Source organism: Mixophyes fleayi, chromosome 1 (assembly GCF_038048845.1).
Source record: "Mixophyes fleayi isolate aMixFle1 chromosome 1, aMixFle1.hap1, whole genome shotgun sequence".
In the NCBI taxonomy this organism is placed as follows: Eukaryota; Metazoa; Chordata; class Amphibia; order Anura; family Limnodynastidae; genus Mixophyes; species Mixophyes fleayi.
Genome location: NC_134402.1, coordinates 234,005,170 through 234,032,317, shown reverse-complemented (window position 1 = coordinate 234,032,317; position 27,148 = coordinate 234,005,170). Strand labels below are relative to the sequence as shown.

The 27,148-nt window shown below is 42.5% G+C and overlaps 1 protein-coding gene across 2 annotated transcripts in view; it reads left to right on the top strand.

Moving 5' to 3' along the window:
- Positions 1-18,924, top strand: part of GTPBP3 (GTP binding protein 3, mitochondrial) — a 112,471-nt gene extending 93,547 nt beyond the window's left edge. For both annotated transcript variants that reach the window (XM_075207822.1, XM_075207831.1), the window contains exons 8-10: positions 2,481-2,646; positions 17,733-18,023; positions 18,561-18,924. In XM_075207822.1, coding sequence (XP_075063923.1) covers positions 2,481-2,646; positions 17,733-18,023; positions 18,561-18,792 — 689 coding nt within the window. In that variant the 3' untranslated portion in view covers positions 18,793-18,924. The remainder of the gene's footprint in view (positions 1-2,480; positions 2,647-17,732; positions 18,024-18,560) is intronic.
- The last annotated feature ends 8,224 nt before the right edge of the window (positions 18,925-27,148 follow it).

The window sequence follows — 27,148 nt, the reverse complement described above, 5'->3', positions numbered from 1 at the left end:
TTAAACAGTACGACCAACCAAATGAGCCGACAATCGACACTTTGGAATGACTTTCGACCATGGTGTCACTATACACACTAACCCGACTTTCGACCAAACATATGTTGGCTGATTTGCCAGATTTTTGGACAAAAATACTACAGTGTGTACCCAGCCTTACTCCCTGGTCTATAATAGTTTGCATATCTTGTCTCAGGAGTGAGACCTCTGTATTGACCTCTTTTATTTTTGTTCAAATCCTTGAAAGAAGTTGATTTTTGCATCGGGTCTGAGCTAGTAGATACAGAGTCTCATCTTACACTTCTAATGTGACCTTATTTGCATCTTGGTATAGCACTGCCATCTAGCACATTTCCATGTGTACTCTGAACAATGCAAAAAGAACACTTCACACAAACAAAATTGTCACCTTTAATAAAGACTCCATGTCCCAACAACACATGTTAGACCCTAGGATAAATAATAGTTTTATTTCTTCTGGAGTAGCAACTTTGTATTCTCTTAGGTCTGTCACTAAATCAAGAGAAAATAGTGGATGGAGCCTGTCTACCAGTGGATTGCGCTACTGAACAAAGAGGCGCAGAGTCCAACACGCCCCTGGTTTTCACCAGTGACCCTCGCAAGATATGGGCTCCGCTGCGCGGGACGTGGAGGTTGCGGCCCTCTAAGTCAGTCGCTGGAGAAACAGGTGGGTGAAAGTAGCATAGTCAGACAATCCTAGGTCAAAAGCCGGGCTGGAGCGGAGTGCCGAATCAGAATGCAGAGTGGTCAAAGAAGCCAAGGTCAGAAAGCATAGGCATATTCAGGTTCCAGAGGAAGAAGTCAGAAGCCAAGCCAAGGTCACAACAGGAAGTCAAGCCAAACTGGAGCAGGAGTGGGGAAGCAGAACACAGACTGGAACCGTTTAGGAATGGAGCTAAGGTGGACCTGATACTCCTTATATAGGGCTCCCAATTAGAAACCCGTCACTGACCGCCACCACGGACAGGTCTTGTCCCGTCCCATACACAGCGGGATGTGTATGCAAAGGGGTTCCTGGGACAGCTGGGCGGAAGCCGCGTCCCATTTCTAAGCAGCAGGAAGTGTCTGGCCGGGAGAGGAAGGTGACCGCTGTGCCTGACAAGGTCCCTGTCCATTATACCAAAAATGTTTAAAGCCAAAATACACATCATTTTGTAATAAACTTTAATTGACTAAATTACTCCAGCCTAAGGAGGGAGTTGGAGGTGAAGGGTATGTATGTAAGTACTTTTAAATGTGTAATTTCAAGAAATTCTAGCATCATGATCAAACCCAGATATGATGTGTGCATGATAAATGTTGTGGAACTGTTTCTTACAGATATCACCATTTTGATATCTATGACAGAATAACTGCCTTGCATTTTTGTGAGATCTGTGGCAAGCAGCTTTAGAAAATTTCTTCAACTTCAGACTACCTTCCTTTTTCCTCTTGTGAACAGTTCAAATAAGAAATTGAACCTCATGATGCATGATTGTATTAATTGAAGATTAAAAATAATTTAATCAAATGGAGCTTTGCACACACAATTTCGGTGTTGCCTGAATCACTCACAAGCGTTAATGTTTGGTAAAATATAATGGAAATCTTATTAAGTACTTTGTACACTATTGGTATTATTTTGATGTAGCTCTTGCAGTAGCTCTGTGCTGCTGTTGTGAAGCTTTTGGTATTTGCACCTTACCTGTAGGAGCTGTAGGAGTTGATCTCCTTGCCTTGCTCCGATTACCTGCACCTGCTTTCCTGAATTTATATTCCTGTCTCTCACTCTGTACTGTGCTGGTCATTAATTGTTACCAGTGAACAGTGTTTTGCTGATGGTACAGGCACTGGTGGATCCAGAGCCGGGAATCGGGCAACTCCCCCTCCCCCCCCTCCTCAGCAGCAATCTTCATACCTTAAAATTGCTGTTGAGAGGTCTGATCATCAAGAAGGAAGGGGATGGGGCTAAACAATCAGTGTGAAGAAGGGGAGTGACTATGCAAAATCATTTTTTTTTTTTTTTTTAAACAAGTACTAATAAAACAAGTAAAATTCCATTCCTTTGAAAGTTTTAATGTATTTGGACCCAAAGGGAAGCATGCTATGCTGCAATCTTTTTTTTTGGGTTTTTTTTATGCATTTAAATAATTGTTGTTTAAACATTCCTTCTGGGATTTAAGCTCTTATGAGCAAGGCTATTTCTACTCTCTCATGTCTGCACCACCTTCTTATGATTAACTTATTTGTAGATGTCTTCTATGTTTAACTTGTGCTTCTGAAATTTGTACTTGTATATGTCTAAATTGTAACTACTTTTATTTGTTTTCCCATCTAATATGTTAGTATTCACGTGTTTTGTATTATGATTCTCCACTATGGCGGAATATGTGGCATTTTAGAAACTATATTGAAATAAGCATTTATATATTTATTATGTTAGTTTACTGTTTTTATTAAATTGTTATTTTTTATTCTAGGCCAGAAGCCAACTGCGATAGTTTCTTCTATCCCTGGTACTACTAGAGATGTGGTGGAGGCCACTTTGAATATAGGAGGCTATCCCATTATCCTGAGCGACACTGCAGGGCTGCGGGATTCTGATGACCCTGTTGAGAGGGAAGGTGTGAGACGTGCCAAAGCAAGGTGATTAGATTATAGCTAGGGTATGCCTCCTTTTATTTAAAAATAGAAATAACCTTATATAATGACATGACTAAACCATTGCACATACCCTTGTAGTATTTTTTTTTATTAAACAATGGTTTATTTGGTAAAATTATACATGATATTACAGCACAAGTCAGACCATTAGTAGAAAATATATAGTGTGCGCATATATGAAAATGAACTGGAGCTTAATTTGTAAAACATGGAAATACAACAGAATAAGAATTTGACTGCACTGTAAGACTTGTGATTACATATTAAACACAATTACCAAAACAATAGCAGGTACAGAGCATTTTCAAAAGTGATAGGACGCTGTGCATGAGCATGATTCAGGCTAAGATTATCATAATGTACATTATATCTACATAGGCCTTGGGTTCTGTAATATGCCTGAAAATGTATGACAAATAGCAAGGCAAATACTAATCTCATTAAGCACCCGCAAAGGCAGTTTCCACTTTATCCAGAAATACCATGCATTTTCTGCTCTGAATAAAATATTTGCATTAGACACTGTAGTGGATATCCTTGATGTGGGACTTACACAGTACATACAGTTTAATTCTGGTCACTTACAAACAGATTTTGCTTTAGATTTATACAGTACGAATAGATGACCATGTATACCTAGATACACGTAGCACATCACAGAGACACTGATACTTATATCAGGAAAATTGAATGCAGATATGTACAATAACATCTTATTCCTAATATAAAACAGTTTAGCATAGTTTTCAAAATACATTAAGTTTCCTTTGCTCTGAATTATTTAAAAAAAAGTGTATAAGAACCTTTCGTGTGTATAAAATTATGTCAGCATTCCCATATAGCCGAGCAATATCCTAATCTAACAATATAGCCCAACAATCTAACAATAATTTAACAATATAGCCCAACAATATAATACCTTAGCATTGCAGTCTAGCACAGTGACCTAGTATAACAACATGGCAATCTAATGCAGATTTCGTACAATCATTACATAGATTCCTTAATCCTTTTTCTCAATATAGCTTAGTAGCTTATTCCCAATACACCTTGTTCCCAATACAATTGTATTCTATATCTATAGCTGTCACACACAGTGACTACTTTATTTTGTACACCTTTCTAGTACTTGGTAGCAGAGGCACAGTATAATATCTTTTAGTTTACTTCAAATTTAAAGTATAAGAAATATAAATATATAACACGTGTCCCTTCCGTATCACCCTTTGCCCCTGGTCTACTTCACCATTAAACCCTGCCCTAGGCCCCCTTCACTTTTCCCTTCATCAATTTCCCCTTTATTACACTTTGTCCACTGCCTCCTTTACTTACCTTTTACTTGGCCATCTTTCTTCTCTTTCTCTTCTGTCTTCATGCTTGTGGCTCCTCTCTGCGCTGCTGCTCGCTGAAAATGCCGGGCGTGATGATGTCACGTCCGACAGTCAGTGACAAGGGACCAGGGAGGAGTGAGCAGGTAGGAGGATGCCAGGTCCCAGGCGCCGCTGCATTGGTAAGTATATAAATTTGTTTTGTATTTTTTTTTCTTTAAATGGACGCCGAATCGCCTGCAAGGTGGTAACAGCATACCTCATTATCGGCAAGTGTAGCGACCGTACCACCAGTAGTTCCGCCTCTGCTTGGTAGGATCGCCCTTTACCCCCAGAACCTGAATTCTTTGGGTGTGGATTCAACAAGGCGCTGGAAACTTACCTGTGGTGATTGTGGTGCATGTTGACATGATGGCATTACACAGTTGCTGCAGATTTGTCAGCTGCACATTCATGATGCAAATCTTCTGTTCCACCACAGCTCAAAGGCAGATTGAGATCTTGAGACTGTGCAGGCCATTGGAGTACACTGAACTCCATTGTCTTGTTCATGGAACCAGCTTGGGTTGACTTGTGCTTTGTGATATGGTGTGCGATCCTGCTGAAAGGTAGCCATGTGTGTTATGAGCCGCGGCGCTACGCCGCATCCTGGCGTAAGATAGCAGCCAAGCGCGTACATTAGTTTCAATGCACTGTTATATGTTTGGAGGTTGTAGTGACATCCTCCAACTCCAGGGGGAGCTCTTGCATGATTCTATTTGTCATTCATACATGTTCCTGGTTGTGATATGACCTATGCTAGTTCCCAGCTATTAATTAATCAGCAGCTTCCTGAAGCTGATTATCAGCCCTGTCCTCCTCCTTTCTGATTTGACCATCATAGTATTTAAGGCAGTGAGGACTGGCCTTTTGCCTGGACTTCACCACCGCTGTATACTATTACACAATATCCCTGGGTTCTCCCCAATCAGTGCACATCTCACGACCCTCGGTGTCTGCAGCCAAGTCTGTCCCCACCACTAGGGGCTCCAGTGAACACCAGACTTTCGGAGCAGATTCCGGGTTTTGTTGTACTGGCTGGAGGGGTTCCTAACAATGTGACGTTGGTTAAACTTTGGCCATAAAGGGATTCCCATGGCCAGCAACAATACTCAGGTAGGCTGCAACATTTAAATGATGCTAATGTGGTATTAAGAGGCCTAATGTGTACTATGAAAACATTCTCCACACCATTAAACCAACACCAACCTGGACTGTTGACACAAGGTAAAATGAATTCATGCAATGTTTTTTCAATCTTTAGCTATTCTGCTTTGGTAAGCCTGTGCTTTGATAAGACTCTGTCTCCTATTCTTAGCAGACAGGAGCAGAATCCAGTGTGGTCTTTTGCTGTTGTAGCCGATCCATGTGCCTTAAGAGATGCTCTACTGCATACCACTGTTGTAATGCATGATTACTTGAGTTACTGGGCCTGATGCATTCAGGAAGGTAAAACAAAAAAAGGAGTAACTTTGCACCTTAGCAAAACCATGTTACATTGGAGGGGGAGGTAAATTTAAAATGTGGGTACAGATTTTTAGTTGGGATAATGTCCAAGATAAACTATAAATTTCAGTGTAAAAATAGAGCTATCAAGTATTTGTGCGCTACATGAAAAACAGCCAGCATATAACTTATGTGCAAAATAATAAACTAATTTGCACTCCTTGCATTGTAACATGGTTTGTCCCGGGGAAAATTTGCTCCTTTTTTTTTGCCTTACTTTCCTTAATGAATCAGGCCCACTTTCACCTTCCTGTCAGCTTGTACCAGTCTGCCCATTCTCCTCTGACCTTTCTCTTTAACAAGACCTGTGCACCCCCAGATCTGCTGCTCACTGAATGTTTTTTATTTTGCTCATCATTTAGAGACGTTTGTGTGTGAAAACCCCAAGAGATTTAGCAATTTTTGAGATACTCAACTCGCCAACAATAATTCCACGATCAAAGGCATTTAGATCACTTTTCCCCATTCTGGCGTTTGCTTTGAGCAATAAATGAACCTCTTGACCATGTCTGACTCTGTCTTGACTTTGCATAAAGTACTGACACGAACTGCAGGATAGGGAAAGTGTCATGTATTTTGACTGTCTGAGGACATCCACATTCCCACATACATAAATGAATAAATAAATAATAACAATGGTAAGGAAAGTTCTGTGCATCCTGGCTGTCTGAGGACATCCGCATGCCCGCTTACACCGACACTTAACCATGGAGGCTATAGTCCACTTTGCATCATTTCAACAAGTTTGATTCCTCTTTAAAGCTGTTATACGGTTCTTTATGTAGAATTTCACCCCCGACCAGTTCCGATCTTTGAGTATGGATGGTTCAGCCATGAGGCACGCAACACAGTCTCGCTTTGCGGGCACCCGGCATGTCGGTATAAACCTTATAATTTCTCCACAGCCTGAACCTCCTCTCTGTCCCAGGATTTCTTCCGCACTTTTTTGCAACCTGAAAGAAAGTAGAGTGGTCCATTATGGCTCTGCAAAATACAGAGAAGACAAAGTTCTTCTGCATAGCAAAACTTTGTGCTACACCTACCTGTGAAAGCCATGGCTGGGCACTGGTCCCGTGTAGCCAGGTCCATACACTGCTTCTGTTCTGTAGTGGAAGTGTTGACTAAAGGCTTGACCACTTGTCCCTCTGTCACGGCGGATTGCTCATCATCTGACATGTCGCTCTGTAGCTGGACTGGTTCTGAAAAGAAACAGATATGTAAATGACCGAGGTTAAAAAAAAGCATACATCAGACACCAGATTTTCCACTTACCGTCCGGATCAATGTGCATCTCGTCCAAATTCTTGCCTTTGAATTAGGACAGTCTGCCACTCTCGAGAGCCATTAACAGTTTGCTGATCTTGGCCATTTGGAGGGTACCTTCTGGGAGGTGGTAATACTGCCGGTGCACCCTGATGTTGTGCCCAAGGAAGTCTGCCAAGTGATCCAGTTTTGTGTTGTTTAGGTTGAGGACATTCGAGAGAGTGGCAATGTGCTTTTGAAGCTTCGTGGAAGACAGCGTGTTGGGATGCTTGGCCCCACACTCTCGGACAAACAGTGGTACGCAACCGGAGCCTCTGAAGTGTGACAAGGCAGCTGGTCTGGCGAACATGTAGACATTTTGGCTATCCACTTCACATGTGTCGCGCTTTTCGGCGAGAAGTTCCATTGCAGCTTGCATGGCTGGTGTTAGCAGGATGGGGACTTTTCTCCCTCGAATTTCAATGCGAGTGAAGTGCCCGGCAGAGCTTCCTCTCAACCTCGGAAAGTGCTAGGGACACATCTTCGTGGAGATCCGAGGTATCGCTTGAGGAGAAGGTAGTCGGCAACTTTTTGAAACTTCCCCTTCACTTCTTCGATTGAACAAGATCACCTGTGCCTGGGTGACTTTTGCAAGTAGTGCCCAGTGGTTAACCGTATGTTCGGTGGATAGCCCACTTCGGTAGGCTTACTGCTTCACATCGAGGTACAAGTGCATCTTTTTCACATCTTTCGTGAAAGGTAAGAGTTGAGGCATGTTTCACTTGGACTCCTTAAGAGTTTTCAAAGCAGCCGCTGAGATCTACTTGTTCCATCTCGCCTCATCTTCCTGAAATTCCGTGTGTTTTCAACCGCAGCAGTGCAGCCCTCCAGCATGGCTCTGCACTCCACAATGCTTGCTATCTTTTGCAGTCCGTGCCCGACCTTGAGTGCTAGTGAGGGCGTCTTAAATGTACCTGTTTCCTAGTCATAGCCAGCTACTAGATTCACAACGTCTACTACGTGCAGAAAGTTTGATGGGGCGGTAAAGTCTTCCATCGTCTCCAAAGGGGTAGCTCTTCTGGCCTGTAGCAGTAGCCTGTCCATTTCTCTAAGCTTCTGACAGATGTACCCGTGCCTGCCAACATCTGATCCGACCCGGTTGAACAGATGCTGTCCCATCTGCATGATGCATCGAACATTTTTGACTGCGAGTAAGACTTCATCCTGAGTTATATCACTCAAGAGCTTCCAAAAGCCTTCACTGATGTCAGGTGGAACAGGCTGAGCAAAGGCGCAGTGACTGGGCTCTGTTTATGCCAGGTGTGAGCTTCTTGCCCCTTAGCTTAGCTTACGTCTTTTCATGTTTCGCCACAGGTATTTCCTTGCAAACAAGCCCTGGCAGGCTACACAGTGCATGAAGCCTTCAGCATCCATCTCTTTGTCTGGAAGTTTGCACAGGACCAGAACGCCATGGCCTGCCCTCATTGACTCAGCATTGTGTGCAAAGTTGCTCCTATTGTAAAGATGTGCCAATTGCATGCACCATTCTTTCGAGAGCTTAGGGAATTTTCAGGGCCCAGGTTACTTCAGTCTTTTGCAATCTTTCCAGATGGTAATCACGGATCTCTCAAATCCACTCTCAAAAGCACTGCATATCCTGAATCCTCTTGAGAAAGTCGAGTGACGAAACACATTGAGAGGGATAAGGCGTTTTCTGGCTTTTTCCTTTGGATTACCATACCTACCCTGGCCAGGTGGATTTGAGAGATCCGTGATTACCATCTGGAAAGATTGCAGATAAGCCTATATATGTTATATATTATGTACGGGCGCAATTATACATTTTTATCTTTGTTAAATAAATTTTAAATGGATTGACTCTGTTTATGAGTTTATGTTAGTACCCACAGCTGAGGAATTGTTTGTTAGCCTTATTAGGCATACTGCACCATAATGGTTCTGTTCTGAGTCCATAGCGATCTGAATATCTCGAACCTTTAAGACTGGACATCAAGGATATTTACTATATAGGATATCGGGAATCCAATTACAGATAAGCTGTTTATTATTCGCTCTTTGGTACGAGGCCAATTCACTCGTTGTTGCACTGAGAAGATTACCTGTTGGTTATTTAATACACTATGCGTGGCGCTTTTCTCTCTTTTTTTGTCTTTTAGATATATATATATATATATATATATATATATATATATATATATATATATATATATACATACATACTCTATAATATATATGGATTTAAAAGCTTACAGGATTGGATCGTACAGATGAAGAACAGAGTTGGCAAGTATGAATTGGATGGGTTTTTTTATTGTTGTTTTTTTCAAATAATATCTTGTGGTTTAAATGAGGGGTGTCTTTTATTTAAATTTTGCATTTCTGCATTACAGGGTCTAGCAGCATGGGCATGCTGGTTCTCTGAGTACCAGCATGCCCAGCCTGTTCATGGCAGCCAGGGCTTGCTGGGGCCTGTAGCTCACCAATGTAAAATAGCGTTTAATTTGTCTATCATTTAACACTTTTATTAGCCCTTACCCACCACCCAGGGATGTTGAAAGAGCCCTAGTACTGTCAGCATGGGCCTGGGTACCCCTAGGAAGGGGGCCACATTTTTTTTTGTTGGACCCCTGCTCCCTAGGGCATGGGTGGCCATCATGTCAGAGACTAAGAGCAAAAAAATATTGGTAGATTCCTCGAAGAGCCAACTATACGTTTTACATGTGTGTGCATACACATGTATACATATACATACATATTGTAAATATATACATTAAAAATATAACATAATTTATCATATCTTGCTAATTTTAAAAGAAAATATTGGAGATTTCCAAAATATGCACAATAACTATCAAATTAGCACACTTTACCTCGCTGCTGTGCTTACATGCTGTTAGACCTCCCCACATGTCATCATTTCACCACATTAGATATCTCTACATGTCCCTTACATTAGCCACCCCACATTCCGTCAGACTTCCCCATATGTCCCTTATATGCCTATCAGAGACCTCCCTGTATGCCCCTTACATGTCATCTCCACTTGCCCTTAGTCCTTATATATGTCCTCAGTCTCCATACATGCCTACAGTCTCCCCACATGCCCTCAGTCTCTATATATGCCCTCATTTTCCCCACTTGCAATCAAGTATTACCTCATGCTCCTCTCAGACATCTCACCCCCACCCCCACCAACTTAGGTTTACTGCTGGAACCCGTGCTGAGGAAGGAGGGAATAGAGAGATCACACTACCCTCCCTCCTCCCCCTCCTCTGCTGATTGGATAAGTTGTTCATAGAAGGTAACGTGATGCGGACTCCCAGCTGCTCACATTCAATCTTCACTTTTGTCAAATTGGGAGTGGCTAACAGGGTTCCGCTGCCGTTATCTCTTCCCTGCCGGGAGCCACATTTAAATGCGCAAAGACCCACATGCGGTTCGAGAGCCACGGGTTTATATTTATATGTATCAAAATCCCTAAAGTTTTGTGTGCTCGGTGTCCTCCAATGCATATATTTTGGAATAGGACATTCTCTGCATGCATGTGCTGCTGGAAAATCTGCAGCAACTATCTGATTCTATCATGTCAACATGGACCAGAATCTCTAAGGAATGGTTTTTGAATCTATGCCACGATAAATTCAGGCTGTTCTGGGGGTAAAGGAGGGTCCTACCCAGAACTAGTAAGGTCTACCTAATGAAGTCTCTACTGAGTGCATGTGTATATATATATATGTGTGTGTGTGTGATATAGATAGATAGAGATATATATATATATATATATATATATATATATATATATATATACACAGTATTTCCCCATGTATAAGACACGCCTTTTTCCCCAATATTTTGGTGCATCTTATACAGTGGTAGTAGCGCTTACCCTGTCAGATGCTTCCTTTGTCTGTCCGTTCTGATCCTGATGCTGGAAAGTCGCTTACCGTCCTCTTCGCGATGACCGGATGTGGTGCGTGAACCGCAGTTGGAACGCACACTTCCGGTTACTGCATTTGGCGTTTTGTCCAATCAGGACTTTGACAAAGTCCTGATTGGACATCCCTTCAGGACGGTAAGCGACTTTCCAGCATCAGGATCAGTACGGACAGAAGAAAGAAGACTTTACCGGACAGAGGAAGCATCTGACAGTGTAAGGCAGAACTAGCAATAGCGTTAGAACTCTGTCTCTCCTCTCTGTAGTACCCGCTGCACAATTACTCTGTGAAAAAATTGAGGATAATGTTTTTGCAGTCACCAATTACTTTGCAAAAGACCATAAACATTATCCTCAATTTTTTCACATGACTTTTACAGGTGCGTTTTATACATGGGGAAATACGGTATAGGTATATATATATATATATATATATATATATATATATATATATATATATATCACTGTCCTCATACAGTCCCTGGTGCTCTCATTGCTATCATACACATATACTTGCTCGATTGGCTTGAGATGTGTGGAATTTGGATGCCAAGTCAACACCTTGAACTCTTTGTCTTGTTGCTCAAACCATTCCTGAGCAATTTTTGCAGTGCGGCAGAGCGCATTATCCTGCAGTAAGAGGCCACTGCCATCATGGAATACTGTTCCCATGAAGGGGTGTACCTTGTCTGCAACAATATTTAGGTAGGTGGTATGTGTCAAAGTTACATCCACAATAATGCCAGTACCCAAGGTCTCCTAGCAAAACATTTCACAGAGCATCACACTGTCTCCACTGGCTTGCCGTCTTCCCATAGTGCATCTTGGTGCCATCTCTTCCCCAGGTAAACGGCGAACAGGCCCCGTCCGTACACATGATATAAAATAAACATGATTTATCAGGACCATGCCACCTTCTTCCGTTGCTCCATGGTCCAGTTCAGGCTCTTACGTGTCAATTGTAGGCGCTTTTAAGCGGTGGACAGAGGTCAGCATGGGTACTCTGACTGGTCTGCGGGTATGCAGCCTCATACTCAGCATGCTGTGGTGCACTGTGTGTTCTGTTACAACCAGTTATAATCAAAAGACCTACAGTACAGGAGTTTCGAGCACTTCTTAGCACATACATGGACCTCTTGCTTCACCTCCTCCCTAGAGGTTTCCTCCTGTAGGTGCACCAGCTCTGTGGCCTTGGATCGCATTAACTTCTTGGATTGGACCAGATAGGCTAGCCTTCATTCTTCACGCGCATCAGTGAGCCTTGGGCGACCATGACTCTGTCTCTGGTTGTCCTTCCTTGGACCACTTTTGGAAGGTATTAACCACTACATACCGAAAACACCCCACAAGACCTGCCGTTTTGGAGCTGCTCTAACCCAATTGTCTAGCCATCACAATTTGGCCCTTGACAAAGTCACTCAGATCCTTACACTTACCCATTTTTCATGCTTCCAACACATCGAACTCAAGAACTGACTGTTTACTTGCTAGTTAATTATCTCACCACTTCACAATTGTCATTGTAAAAAGATAATCAATGTTATTCACTTCACTTCTCAATGGTTTTAATGTTGTGACTGATCAGTGTGTATATTCTCTGTTCCCATTAAATTTCTGCATCCTTGGTGGTAGGGGGTGAAGACTTTATAATGCTTGGCCAATGCTCCTATGATCCTCTGTGTCAATGTGTGCATGATATTCTCACTCCAGATACAAAGCACAGCAGTGCATATGCACCTAAGTCTGGATGGTGTATGTGCATACAACTTACATACTCTGCGCCGGCACTTGCAATATACTGCACAAACGTCGGGCCCACAGTATATGCATATGTGGTATCCTACAGATCCCTCTTCCACAATTACATTATTGCAGTTGGAGAACGGGTAGCAGTATGTAATTAAACCTCAAGGCCCCCCTTCCTATCTTTATAATCCTCGTTGCTATTGCACTTAGCTTCTATTGTCTACTCCTGCCAGTCTATGGAGTAAGAGGGATTTTTAGAGATTTCAAACTAGCCCTTTGGGTGGAGCTTAAGAAGATCTTATAGAAGAAGTAAATTTAAAGATGTGGGAGATGACTGGCATATTGAGAATGTAGCTCAGGGCAAAGTTGAGGATAGGAAAAGAAATAAGAAGAAATGTAGATTTCCTTCTTGAACTTCTGAAATGTAGTAAAGATACAATATATAAAAATCACTGTCTCAGCATATACATAAAGGAGAATTTTGTGCACAATATAGCTATATTGGGGTTAAGCTCACCTGTCGGCGTCAAGGCATCTCCTGTAGGTAAGTCCCTAAGCTAGTGATACAAATTAATATTCAGGGAGTCTCATTTAGAACCTTCCCCTGAACCTCCATCTTATAAAGCCTGCAGCACCTGGAGGGAGTGGTCAACACCCAGAAAAAAAACTAGAAAATAGTGAAAGAAAGGTAAATGTATTATGATCGATGGTGTAAAGTGTTTGTGCCCTACACAGATCCCAGGTAATAGGATCTGCAAACATATACAGTGCAGCGGGTCATCTGCAGAAACTTGGCTTATATATTATATAAATTGTTTATTATTTAAGACTATAATCATTATTTTTAAATAATGGATATATTTTTGCATTCTCCATTATGACAACCATTTACAATTTTCTAAGATGAGAAGGGGACACAAAACAGTGTCACCGAACTATGCTTCACCCTCTTCTTTCTGCCAAAAGTCAGTTACTGCTAACAAAATAGTTCTTTCTTTGTTCCTGGCAGAGGAACAGATCCTGAAAAGATCCAGACAGCTGCATCCTTTGTACACAGTAATAGTGTGGGATTTCAAACCATTAATATATGTTATATGATGGATACATAGGGTGCTAACTTTGCATTTAGACATAATTATAAATGTTTGCATTAATGCTCCACAATTTATATGTTGACCTGCAGTGTAACTATGAATATGAAATACAGTGGATATAAAATGTCTACACACCGTTATTGAAATTACTGGTGTTTGCACTATAAAGCCTGACACCAAGATAAATCATGTCCGATGTTTTTCCACCTTTTATTTCAACAGAATTCCAGTGACATACTTTAAGGAAAAATAAGTGAAAAAAAACATGCAATTCCCTGGTTGCATAGGTGTGCACACTATTTCATAATGGGGCTGTAACTATGTTCAGAGCTAACCAGTCACATTGTGATTAACCCGACATTACTATCAACAGTTCCTCTCAGAATTTCTTGCAGTTTTCCCTGTTGAATCCTACAGGGATAGCCATGGTCTGCGAGGAGCTTTCAAAACATCTACTGGATGTCATTGTTGAAAGGTACCAATCAGGAGAGGGGTATAAAAGAATTTCAAAGACATTGCATATAACTTGATATGCTCTGAAGACTATCCTCTATAAGTGGAGTAAATGTGGCACAGCAGTGGCATTGCCAACACTAGGATATCCATCCAAAGTTGACGACAGAAAAAGGATGAAGCTCCTCATGGAGGCTACCAATATGCCTATGGCCATATTAATGGAGCTGAGAGTTTCTGACAGGAACTGGTCACTCCCTACTTGTGGCAATGCTGAAGCAGTTTCTTGAAGAAGAAAATAAAAGCACAAATCGTGTGGGAAAATTTTTGGCTTCTTTCTAAAACATGTCTGGAACAAAGAAAATTTAGCTCATCACCCAAAGAACACCATACCGACTGTGAAGCATGGTGTTGGAAGCGCCATGCTTTGGGTCTGCTACTCTTCAGCTGGGGCAGAAGTTTTAGTCGGGATAAAGAGTCTAATGAATAGCTCCAAATATTAAGATATTTTAAGTCAAAACCTTCAGACTTCTGTCAGAAAGCTGAAGATGAAGAAGAATGTCACATTTCAAATTGGTAGCGTTCCAAAACACTTATCCAAGTCAACCAAATAATGGCTTCAAAAAAAGAAAATCAAGGTCTTGGGGGGGGGGGGGGGGGGGTATATTCACTAAACTGCGGGTTTGAAAAAGTGGAGATTTTCCCTATAGCAACCATTCACATTTTAGCTGTCATTTTGTAGAATCTACTAAATAAATGACAGCTAGAATCTAATTGATTACTATAGACAACATCTTCACTTTTTCAAACCTGCAGTTTAGTAAATATACTCCTTTTGAATAGTCCATTTAGAGCTCAGGCCACAATCACATTGAAAACCTGTGGAATAAACTAAAGAGGGCTGTGCACAGGGGATCCCCCCACAATTTGATGGACCTTGAACATTTTTGCAGGTAAGAGTGGGATAAAATTGCAATGCTCAGTTGTGTGAAGTTGATAGACACTTGCAGCAGTCTTTTTGAGTAATAAAAGCAAAAGGTGCTTCACAAAGTTTTAAGTATTCAAATCCAGGTGTTAAACTGTGTTAAACACCCTTGTATTCAGGGGGCCTTTGGTCTCATTTGCCCTTTCTCACCAGCTAGCTGGGACAGGGACCTGTATATCTGCGCATGCCACCAGGATGACCTTCACAATTGGAAGGTCGCGTTAAAATTAGAAAAATGTTTGCCGTGATTTATCTTGATTTCAGGCTTTACATCACAAACAACTGCAATTTCAATAAGGGAGTGTACACTACTTTTCATGAAGGATTAGTAAAAATATATATGTGCATATACAGGAATTGTGAAAATACTGTGTTTTCTGGCCCAATTCTACCCACTTCATGCTGGCTGGCCACCCATGGGTACCTTACTATGACAGGGAAGCCTAACCAGTACCTTCTAAGGTTCCTATAGTCACTCAGACAAATGCAGTTAGAAAGTAAAACAATACATTTATTGCAATAAAAACAATCACTAGAATATTATATACAAACTACGGTAAATAAATGCCAGGTGGGTTTAATACATTATCTGTCCCTTACCCCACTAGCTTCAGGAGTTAGTCATCTGGCTGTTCTGACTTGAAGACCCATGGATCTGCAGATCCACTGGTAGAGAATGGCAACTCAAAACCAGCTACTCTGCAGCTTCCAGCCATCAATCCTCAGAAAGACCCACCCTCTTCCCCTGGAGTGGCTCCTAAATTTCCACAGTGCTCTCCCCTCCCTAGGCAAACCCCTGGCTTTCTCCCTCTTAAACATTGGTGGGTGCTAGATCAGGCGGGTGAAGGGGGGAGTGGAGATGAGCTGTACTTCCACAGAAGCTCCCCTGCTGGGTTGCAGGCACATTATCTGGACTAGTCCTGTGGAGTACAATGGATACTAATTTGCCTTCCCCACCTCCAGATATAGGATAGCAGTCAGCCCCTCACCTGTGTCCTGGAACTTGATCCTTACTCATAACCCACCGGGCTTCACTTTAAGAACAATGAGTAACAGCTTCACTGCAATAGCAACAATATACATATTTACAATGAGCTACAATGTCCCCTTATCCACATGTAATTAGACACTGCATGTGTACTCTGGTGAGCTGGGGATCATAAACGGCTATAAAAAGCACATGTTGTAAAGCTAAACATTTTGTGAGAAACGAGGGACAGGCTGGTTGAGGGAATATAAAGGTTGTTTCGTCACAGGAATACTGAAAATAAAACTTTGGTGGGCGTAGACTGACTGTTAGACACATAAAGATTATGGTGAATAATTTACAAAGCAGCTATAAATTTAGGGTGATGTCGACTTAATTGAGCCAAAAATACTTCATTTGTAAATACAATATAGAAGTTGCTGTTTTAAAACAAAATGTATTTCCCCCACCCTAATGTGAATTTGAATTGCCTCATTAAGTTTTAAAAATGTATTTAATCTTAAATTAAGGAGTTATGGACTGAGACATTCATATTGATCAGTGAAAGTTACTTTTGCCTACTGTATTCATTTATTGTTGTTTTGATCCTATACAATCTCATCTTTGAGATTGATCTCATCTTTTGATCCTATACAATCTCATCTGAATCCTCTACTGTAAATAAAATACAATTGGTTTCTTAAAATAGCATTGCCTCCACCCACTGATTAACGGGGAATCAATGTGTGGTGCCTTTATGTACAATTTTGTTAATTTGTAAAACTTTGAGTAATTATTGACAATATTAAAGATTTTCTATTTTGTGCATCAAAAGTTATAAGATTACTTCTGTTATTGGGGTGTGGAGTGTAAAACTGTATGCCTTGTGTTCAGGATTCAGCTATACTATTGGTGCCCCTATCAAGTGAAGCCCAGTACCACAACCATTGTCTTCCAATTATATCACTGGTTGCCCAGGCTCAATGCAGAAGTTTTACTTGTACATTAGAGAAGAGAGTGTTATTGAAAGGGATGTTTTGATGATGGCTGTACTGGCACAAAGTCAAACAGTTGGCGGCACTTTGCACCAATTTTAAAAAAAGAAATGTAAATACATTCCATACATATTAGTCAAGCTTCTACTCCTGTCATACTTGCACTCATACACTTTACAAACTACTCTGCCTTAGCTTCCATCTCTTCTCCCCACTCAGTTGCCACCCTGTTTGTATCTCCCCCTTTCTTCTAGGATGTATGCTCTCACAAGCTGGGCCCCCTTTCCTTCTGTTTTCCTTCCTACCATTTCACCTCTAGGGCTGTCACCCTAACCCAGCATCTTGAGCCCATTCTCCTGCGCACAAGCCTACTTCATGCGGGTTCTACTTATTACTTATGCTTACTGTCTTGTCAATAGCTGGATCTGAAAGTCTATTTTTCTTGTTTATACTATGTTAATTTGCTGTTGACTGGTCATTAGTCATTTTTTTATTGTGTATTATTCATAGATGTATGTGCATTTTGTAATATTCTTAATTGTGTACACTGTTCAACCGCAGTGTACCTGGCTGCGGACCATTTGTGGCACCTTATAAATAAAAGATAATAATAATTAGCTACAGGTGAGCACCACTTTGAGCACCAACAGCTTTCCCATTTATTAAACACAACATCAGTAATCTTATGTAGTATTAAATCAGAAAATGGTTAGCAGTGTTCTCAATGATTTAATCTTTTTTTTCTTTTGTACTTTTAGGGTTGAGGAAGCTGACATCCTTGTAGCAGTAATAGATCTCAATGGTAGTTTACTGTCTCAGGAGTCTCTGCTTGCCCATCTGCAGAACATTTCTTTCAGTACGCAGGGTCACAGTCCCAGGAGTGTTATTGTGGTGCTGAACAAAATAGACCTGTTGAGTCAGGAGAGTTTCACTGACATGCAGAAGCTATGCCAAGAGTCTGGGCTACCACCAACATGCCTGCTGTCCTGCCACACAGGAGAAGGAGTGAGCGACTTCTTGAGAATACTCCGACACAGCTTGGAAGCCATGTAAGATAGATGCATATTTTATGGGGTTTAATGGTGCAGTCTAGTTTTGCATACAAATTTATGGATAGAGAAAATGGATCAGTGAAAGACAAGTAGATACATCATTATTATTATATTAATACCAGCACATTTATATACACTTCAAAAGACAATTACGTGATAAATATGCAGAGCTATAGATGTTAAGTACAAAACACAAAAACAACACATGCAAAGGTTCATGACATAAAACCAACTGTGTGTTAATGTGTGTGTGTGTGTGTGTGTGTGTGTGTGTGTGTGTATGTATGTATATATGTATGTATGTATGTATGTATGTATGTGTATATATATATATATATAAATTCATATTATTTGCAAAAACAACTACATATAAAGGGCACAATAAATAAGAATAGTAAAATAGAAAGGTTGAATACAAGGAATGCTATACAATTATTTAAAAAAAATGTTTCTTTAGAATTTATTACCAAGTTGGTACAAATTTTATTTGACCTATATTGAATGCTGCACTATTTGTTTTTCATTTCTATTCAGTTGTGGAGATCCTCTTCAGGGAGCCCCTACAATCACCCAAACTCGCCACAGACTTCACCTTACTGCATGTCTAGATGCGCTGGGACATTACAGTGTGTACCGGCAGCAGGATTTGGTTCTAGCTGCAGAGAAGCTACGTATTGCACACAGACAACTTGGCTCTATCACAGGCAGGGTGGGAGCAGAGGAAATTCTGGATATTATATTTAGTGATTTCTGCATTGGAAAGTGACCTCTATTACTATGCCCTAGTCTGGCATACCTATATTTTATTGTGTCATTTTAGACACACTGGTATCTTATGCTAGCTTGTGAACACAATGTCAAACAATTTATTCTGGAATAAATTGCGCTTTCTGATGCTTGTTTGTGTTAATTAATGCACTTTATTTCACATATAGTGGGTGGTTTTACAAACAAGTTTGTTTCCCAGTCAGCCATGTACTAAACAGGTTATTTAGACTTGCACCACATAACTTGTTCTGAAAGTGTTCCATGATGAAATGTATAACTGTCAATTAAAACACAAATATATTTGAGGATCACATCATGCAACAATTTAACTTGAATTGATTACTTTTACCACTGCTAATTATATATGTATAATACAGTTGTCTTATACCTATACTTGTATTCATAGTGGCTGATTATATTTTGTTCAAATATGCATACGCCTATGGGTCTGGACATGATCATAATACAAGTTTATATTAGTTCAACACATGAAATGTACTAAGAATTGCAAATGTGTCCAAAGATCTGAACAGTTAGCCCAGCATGTGTGTTTCTGTTTCTGTGGATGTGGAAATCTGTGTACTACATTTATGAGGCTCACTGATTACACACCACAAAACCCTTCATTTATCCACCAAGCTTAAATTGTTGTAATTTCAGATTACACACAGATTAAAGTCCCTTACTAAAAGGGATAAAGATAGGAACTGCACAAGCATCCTGGTCCCGCAGATTTTTTTTTTTTAACAGAAAGTTTTTATTGAGTTTATAAAGTGAACCAAAACAGACATAGAAATGTATAGTGGTTACAGACCATAATATCGGAAATTTATACAGTTAAAATTGTTGACATATCACAAGACATCATACAAAAGTAAAAACATAATCCAGAAATAGATTGTGTTGGGGGGGGGGGGGGAGCAAAGGAGGAAAGGGTGGAGACAAATTTAGAGATAAGCAGCATTTCAAAAGGGCACATTTGGTAACATCAGAACAGTAAGGTTCCCAGAGGCTAAGTTAGTTAATAAGGATCTTGTATAGGTCCATGCTCCGAATCATATTCATACCACAAGAACCACTTAATGAATGGAGAGGATACGGCAGTGGAATATCGGAAACCAATTGTTTCCATCTCATAGCTGCGTTGTATTTTGGCAATAATTTTTGAAAGGGATGGAGGTAGTGGAGACTTTCAATGTTGGACTACAGCTGCCCTAGTGGCATTGAATATATGCCCAGTAACGTAGTGGTTATGGCATTGGAGATGAGGCGGGTATATGTGTAGTAATGCTATAGCAGGGCAAGGTAGGACATTGGATTTAGTAACCTGGGATATCCGCTGGAAAACCTCGACCCACAGTGACTTGATTTTTAGGCATGCCTAGAAGATGTGTACGAGGGTGCCAATATCATCGCATTCTCTCCAACAGTGTTTAGATACTGAGGGCCAGATTTTATGAAGCTTATCTGGGGTAAAATATATCCTGTGCACTAATTTAATCATCATCTCCGAGTGGTTGATGCACTCGGACATTTTAGAGATACTCTGAAAAATTTCTTCCAATCTTCTGTGATACTAATCCCCAGATTCTCAGATAGCTTGGACCGGGAGATCACGAGTGTCAACGTAGCTGGTCCCTCAGCTTTTAATGATGGGGGGTATCATAATGTGTCTGGAGGAAGGGTTATAATATGTCTGAGGGAAGTGTTATAATGTGTTTGGGGGGGTAACATGATATGTCTCTGGCATGATGTGATGTGTCAGGAGTGGTGTGATATGGCTGGGAGGGTGGCGTAATGTGGCTGGGGATGGCGTGATGTGGCTGCGAGGTGTTGTGATGTGGCTTCGAGTTGTGGTGTGATGTGGCTGGGGTTTGGCAGGATGTGTCTGGTGATGGTGTGATGTGTCTAGAGGGTGTCTGGGGGTGGCGTATTGTGGCTGGGGTTTGGTGTGATGTGGCAGGGGGGTGTCTGAGTGTGGTATGATATGTCTTGGGGTGAGTGATATGGTAAATATCTCATTCTACCACTGCTCAAGCTATCTGTAAAAGATCAATTGTGCAGATATTTTAGAGATATGGTATGGTTACCCTCTATTTGTTTGTTTAAGACTCTTATTACTTTGTTTGTAGTGTGTAATTAGTGGGGGTTAACTTTGAACCTATTTAAATAGCAGTGTTAGGCTGTTTGCTAGTGAAGATTCTTCTAAGTGAGGATTCTTACAAGTTAATTAACTAATTTAGTTAGTACAGTTAGAGATATACAAGAGAGGAACAAGAGGAGAACAGGAGGGGAACCTTTTATCTGCAAACACTGCTACATGAGGACAACATTCAACAATCAGTCCTGAGCTCTGATATCTTTCACCACCTGGATTGCTAACTGCCTGGACACTCCCTGCTGAACTGTTTCTCACACTTATTCATGCCTGCTGCATTATTATTGTGCTCTCACCATTTCCTCACTCCACTTGTAACTAGCAACCCCAACAATCTCATCCAAATCTCTCCTCTTCCCTCTCTTCCACTATCCAGACCAGTCTGTAACAAATTGACCTCTATCCATGATCTCTTTATCTCTAGATCCTTCAACCTGCTTGCCATCACTGAAACCTGGCTATCCCCCGAGGACACTACCTCTCCAGCTGCTCTCTCTTTCGGGGGCTTGTCCTTCTCCCACACACCCAGACCTGGGGAACGGCAAGGTGGTGGCGTCGGCATACTTCTCTCCTCCTGTTCTTTTCGGGTGCGTCCCCCTGAACCCTCCCTCTCTTTTTCCTCCTTTGAGGTACACTCTATCCGCCTATTCCACCCAGTCGACCTCCGTGTTGCGTGTTGCAGTTATATACCGTCCTCCCATTCCTGTCTCCCAATTTCTTGATCACTTTGCCACCTGGCTCCCTCACTTTCTCTCCTCTGACCTTCCCTCCCTCATCTTGGGGGACTTTAATATCCCTACAGACAATCCCTCAGACCCTGCTGCCTCCAAACTTCTCTCTCTCTCTCCTCCTCCCTTGGTCTCTCTCAATGGACCTCCTCTCCCTCCCACCGCAGTGGCCACTCCCTAGATCTGTTTTTTTCACACCTCGGTACTGTCTCTGACCTCATTAATTCATCTTTTCCTCTCTCGGACCACCATGTCCTCTCTTTTAGCATCTCTCCACCCTCTCATCATCCCCGTCCCCCAAGGTTACTCTCACCAGGCGTAATCTTGACACCGTTGATCCTACCAGTTTCTCCTCCCTGGGCTCGCTCCTCTCCCCCATCACCAGTCTTTCTTGCCCCGATAAGGCTGTCTCCTTTTACAATCGCACTCTTACCACTGCACTTGATTCTGTCGCCCCGGCTGTCACCGTCAAGCTTCGTCGGTCCCCGCCGCAACCGTGGCACACTAAACTTACCCGCTATCTTCAAATATGCTCCCGCAGTGCAGAACGGCTTTAGAGAAAGTCATGCACTCATGCTGACTTCCTCCACTTCAAGTTCATGCTTGCCTCTTACAGTTCGGCCCTATCGCTCTCTAAACAATCTTTCTTTAAAGCTCTCATTTCCCAATCCTCCAACCCCCGTCGGCTTTTTGCCACCTTCAACTCCCTCCTCTCCCCTCTCCCACTCCCCCCCCAGCTCTCTGCTGTCGACTTTGCTACCCACTTCACCTCCAAGATTGAGTCTATACGTCATGACATCTCCCAGCGGTCCCTTCTTACACCACCCTCTCCCCCCTCCCTGCCCATTCTGTCCCCCTTCTCACCCTCCTCTCTGCTGCTATCTCTTTTCTCCCCTCCCCTCCTGCTAGCTCACCCTCCTTCTCTTCCTTCACTCCGGTGTCTGCAAGTGAAGTCCATACCCTTCTTTCTTCCTCTCCCCCCTCCACTTGCACACAGGACCCAATCCCCTCCCACCTCCTCCGCTCCCTCTCTCTTGAAGCCTGCTCCCACCTTGCACACCTCCTCAACCTCTCCCTCTCCTCTGGAATCTTCCCCTCCTCTTTTAAACATGCTCTTGTCTCCCCCATACTCAAAAAACCGTCCCTTGATCCCGCCTCTCTCTCTAAGTACCGCCCTATTTTGCTTCTTCCTTCTGTCTCCAAACTCCTTGAACGGGTTGTCTACAACTGTCTCACCTCCTTTCTCTCCTCTCACTCACTCCTTGACCCGCTCCAATCTGGTTTTCGCCCCCTCCACTCCCTGAAACCGCCCTCACTAAGGTCACTAATGACCTTCTTGCTAAATCCAATAGACACTACTCCCTTCTTATCCTTCTTGACCCCTCTGCTACCTTTGATACGGTTGACCACGCACTCCTTTTGCAAACTCTCAAATCTATAGCCCTATGTAACGCTGTCCTCTCCTGGTTTTCATCTTATCTCACAAACCGCTCTTTCTTAGTCTCTACTCATTCTACATCACCCTCTCTTCCCCTACCTGTTGGCGTTCCTCAAGGCTCCGTTCTTGGCCCCCTGCTTTTCTCCCTCTACACCTCCTCCCTTGGGGTCCTCATGCGCTCCTTTGGCCTCCAGTACCACCTCTATGCTGATGATACCCAAATTTATCTTTCATCCCCTGACCTCCCCTTCCCTTCTGTCTCGTGTCTCCTCCTGTCTCTCAGCCATCTCATCTTGGATGTCTCAACGCTTCCATAAGCTCAATATTTCCAAGACCGAGCTTATAGTCTTCTCCCCTGCCAGGACTCTCCCACCTCCCCCTCTCTATTTCTGTTAATAACACTACCCTCGTTTCTATCCTCCAAGTCCGATGCCTTGGGGTCATCCTTGATTCCTCCCTCTCATTCAAGCCTCACATTCTGTCCCTCTCAAAATCCTGCTACTTCCACCTTCGCAATATATCTAAGATACGTCCCTTTCTCACCACGGAAGCCACGAAAACCCTTGTTCACTCGCTTGTTATCTCTCGCCTTGACTACTGTGACCTCCTTCTCTCTGGCCTACCTGATTCTCGCCTTGACCCTCTTAAGTCTATCCTCAATGCTGCTGCCCGCCTCATTTTTCTCTCCGGACGCTCTGTATCTGCAGTCTCTCTCCAACAGTCACTACATTGGCTCCTCATACCCTACATAATTAAATTTAACTCCTCACCTTCACCTTTTAAAGCTCTTAGTCAATCTTCCCCTCCATATATCTCCAATCTCATCTCTACCTACACTCCTACCCGCCCCATCCGCTATGCTTGTAACCACCACCTCACTACTTCACTGATCACCTCCTCTCACTCTCGTCTTCAGGACTTTGCCCGGGCTGCTCCCCTACTGTGGAACGATCTTCCACGTTCCATCAGGTTAGCATCTACTCTCAAAGGCTTCAAGCATGCCCTTAAGACTCATTTCTTTATTCAAGTCTATCAGTCCTCCTAACTTCCTTGTCTTGGCTCTCTCCCCCAGTTAGTACCACCCTATTTATGTCTCCCCCTTCCCTTTAGAATGTAAGCTCTCATGAGCAGGGCCCTCTTTCCTTGTGTGCTCCTACTACTGTTTCTTCACCCTCTGTACCTCTTGGCTTGCTTCGCTAGCCCTGTTTTCCCTGTCTTCTTAAGCTTTGGCCTTCTCGCTTAATTCTACCATCTCTTTCACTATCTGTCCCAGATATAATCTGATATGCTTTACCCAGTCACCTGTGTTTGTATAGATTTTTGTATCATGTTGTGTCTTGGTTCTGTTTTCTGTATATGTTATGTACGGCGCTGCGGACCCTTTGTGGCGCCTTATAAGTCAAAGATAATAATAATAAAATGTGGCTGGTAGTGGCATGATGAGGCTGGTAGTGGCATGATGAGGCTGGTGGTGGTGTGATGTGCCTGGTGGGTGGTGTGATGTGGCTGTGGGACGTCTAGGGGTGGCATGATGTGTCGGGTGGCGTCATGTGACTGGGGTTTGGCGTGATGGGGCTGGGGAGTGGTGTGATATGTCTGGGGTTTGGTGTGATGCGACGGGGATGGCATGATGTATCTGGGAGTGTCATAATGTGTCTGGGGTTGGTGTGATGTGGCTGGAGGATGTCTGACGGTAGTAGGATGTGTCTTGGGGTGGGGTGATGAAGCTGGGGTTTGGTGTGATGTGGCTGAAGGTGGTATGATGTGGCTTTGGTTTGGTGTGTGGCTGGGAGGGTGTGATAAATTAAATGTTTTATTATAATGTATGTGTTATGTACTGCATGATCTGTGTTATGTACTGTATTCACTTATTGCTCCGTTTTTTAATATTTCATGTACCTATACATTTTCCAAACACTTCCCAACATTCCAAACTGCAAAGAAGAATTCAGTACCAACCTGTGAAAGCCATGATGTGGCTAGGGGTGGAGTGATGTGGTTGGGGATGGCATGATGTGTGTGGGGGTCGTGTGATGTGACTGGAGTTTACATGATGTGTTTGGGGGGTGGTGTGATATGGCTGGGGGGTGGCGTGATATGTCTGGGGATTGGCTGGGGTGGCATGAAGTGTCTGAGGGTTTGGCATGATGTGACTGGAGTTTGGTGTGATGTGGCATGTTGTGGTTGGGGATGGCTTGATGTGGCCGGGGGATGGGGTGATGTGGCTGGGGAGGATGTGATAAATGAAATGTTTTATTATAATGTATGTGTTATGTACTGCATGATCTGTGTTATGTACTGTGTTCACTTATTGCTCGGTTTTCAATATTTCATGTACCTATACATTTTCCAAACACGTCCCAACATTCCAAACTGCAAACAAGAATCCAGTACCAAACTGTGAAAGCTGCAATAACAGGTAGGTGAGAGCAACACCGTTTAATACATAATATGTCATGTTTTAAGAGGCAAAGCCACATCCCATGTTGACCACACCCCCAACACTGTGGCCACACCTCCTTTGGTGGAGGCACAGCGGAACACAGTCTTTTGCCTGATACCAGGTAAAGAACTTGCTTTACCTGGCCCCAAATTCCTCTTGGTTGCCCTGGTGACAACAATCATGTTTGCAAGCTAGAACATGTTTGCAATCAGGAGCAAATGTAAAAATGTATTTTCTGTACAATAGAAATTAAGAACATTCTAATAAATGTATTTTATGGAAAACCAAAAAGAAAAATTTTTTTTTTTTAATATTTTTTCATTAATGACTATATTATTAACAGTTGACATGAATTGTATAGGTTTTTTTTGTGACCTCATATTCAATATATGTATTGGACATATCCTGCAGTGTATTATTATCTGTTAGGGCAGAGCAAACCTAAACCAGTATTCATCACCAGACGTATCTTTACATCCACTCCTTGTTGAATATGGACGTGCGTACAGGGCCTGATCAACCACTAGGCTGATCAGGCTGCAGCCTGAGGCTCTGGGTCCCTGAGGGGCGCAGCGCTGCGGGTATATATATTTTTTATGTTTTTCATTGTGTTTTCAGTCATTTTTTTTATTTTTTTTTGGGGTGGGGAGGAGAGGTCGTCGTGGGGGGGTGGCGGTGGCGACGATCAATGTCATTGGTGGTCAGTGGTCAGCAACAGGCAGCCAAATCGCTAGGTTGCCTGTTGCTGTGCGGCAGGCAGGAAGTCTTCACTTCCTGTCTTCTGATCTGAGGAGCGATGCTGGCCAGCACAACTACAGGTATGCCATGCATATCTATAGGGAGGGAGAGGGGGGGGACTGCCATGCATATCTATAGGGAGGAAGAGAGGTTGATATGTGAGGAGGAGGGGGGCTTATTGATGTGACTGGGGGGGGGGGTTTGATGTGACGGGGGAATAGCTACAGAGTGGAGGTAAGGAAAATGGATGCAGGGTGGGGTGTAAGGAAAATAGCTGCAGCGGGGTTTAAGGAAAATGGCTGCAGGGGGGGTAAAGGAAAATGGCTGCAGGGGGTATTTAAAAAATTGAGCAGCTTTGGGGGTCATAATCTCATGATTGTGTGGCGGTTACATGGATGCTCTCTGTGGTCTCAGCAATCACTAGAATACTAAATATTAGTGAGATGGGGCTGGTAGAGGTTTGTATTTGATCACAAATATTCAGATATTGCTTATTTATGCCTGTACAATGGGGTACATTTAGCTGGACATAATGAAGTGTTTTGTTTTAACTAAAGGGCCTAATCATTCAGGGTTTGTTAACATTTTGCATTCTAATAAATTTTTGCATTTTCAAAACAGGACGCCAACTTTCCAGAAGCCAGCAAGAGGATAACAAAGCTGCAAGAGAGAAGAGCAAGAACAGGTAAGAGACAATGGCACAATCTGTCTAAATTTGAATGTGGCAGAATACACCTGAACATTCATATTCAGGAGTGTTCCTATACACTTATATATTCGGGGGGGGGGGAGATGCAGCCGTATTAGCCTAGTGCGGCCAGAACCCTTAATCAGGCCCTGCGTGCGTAT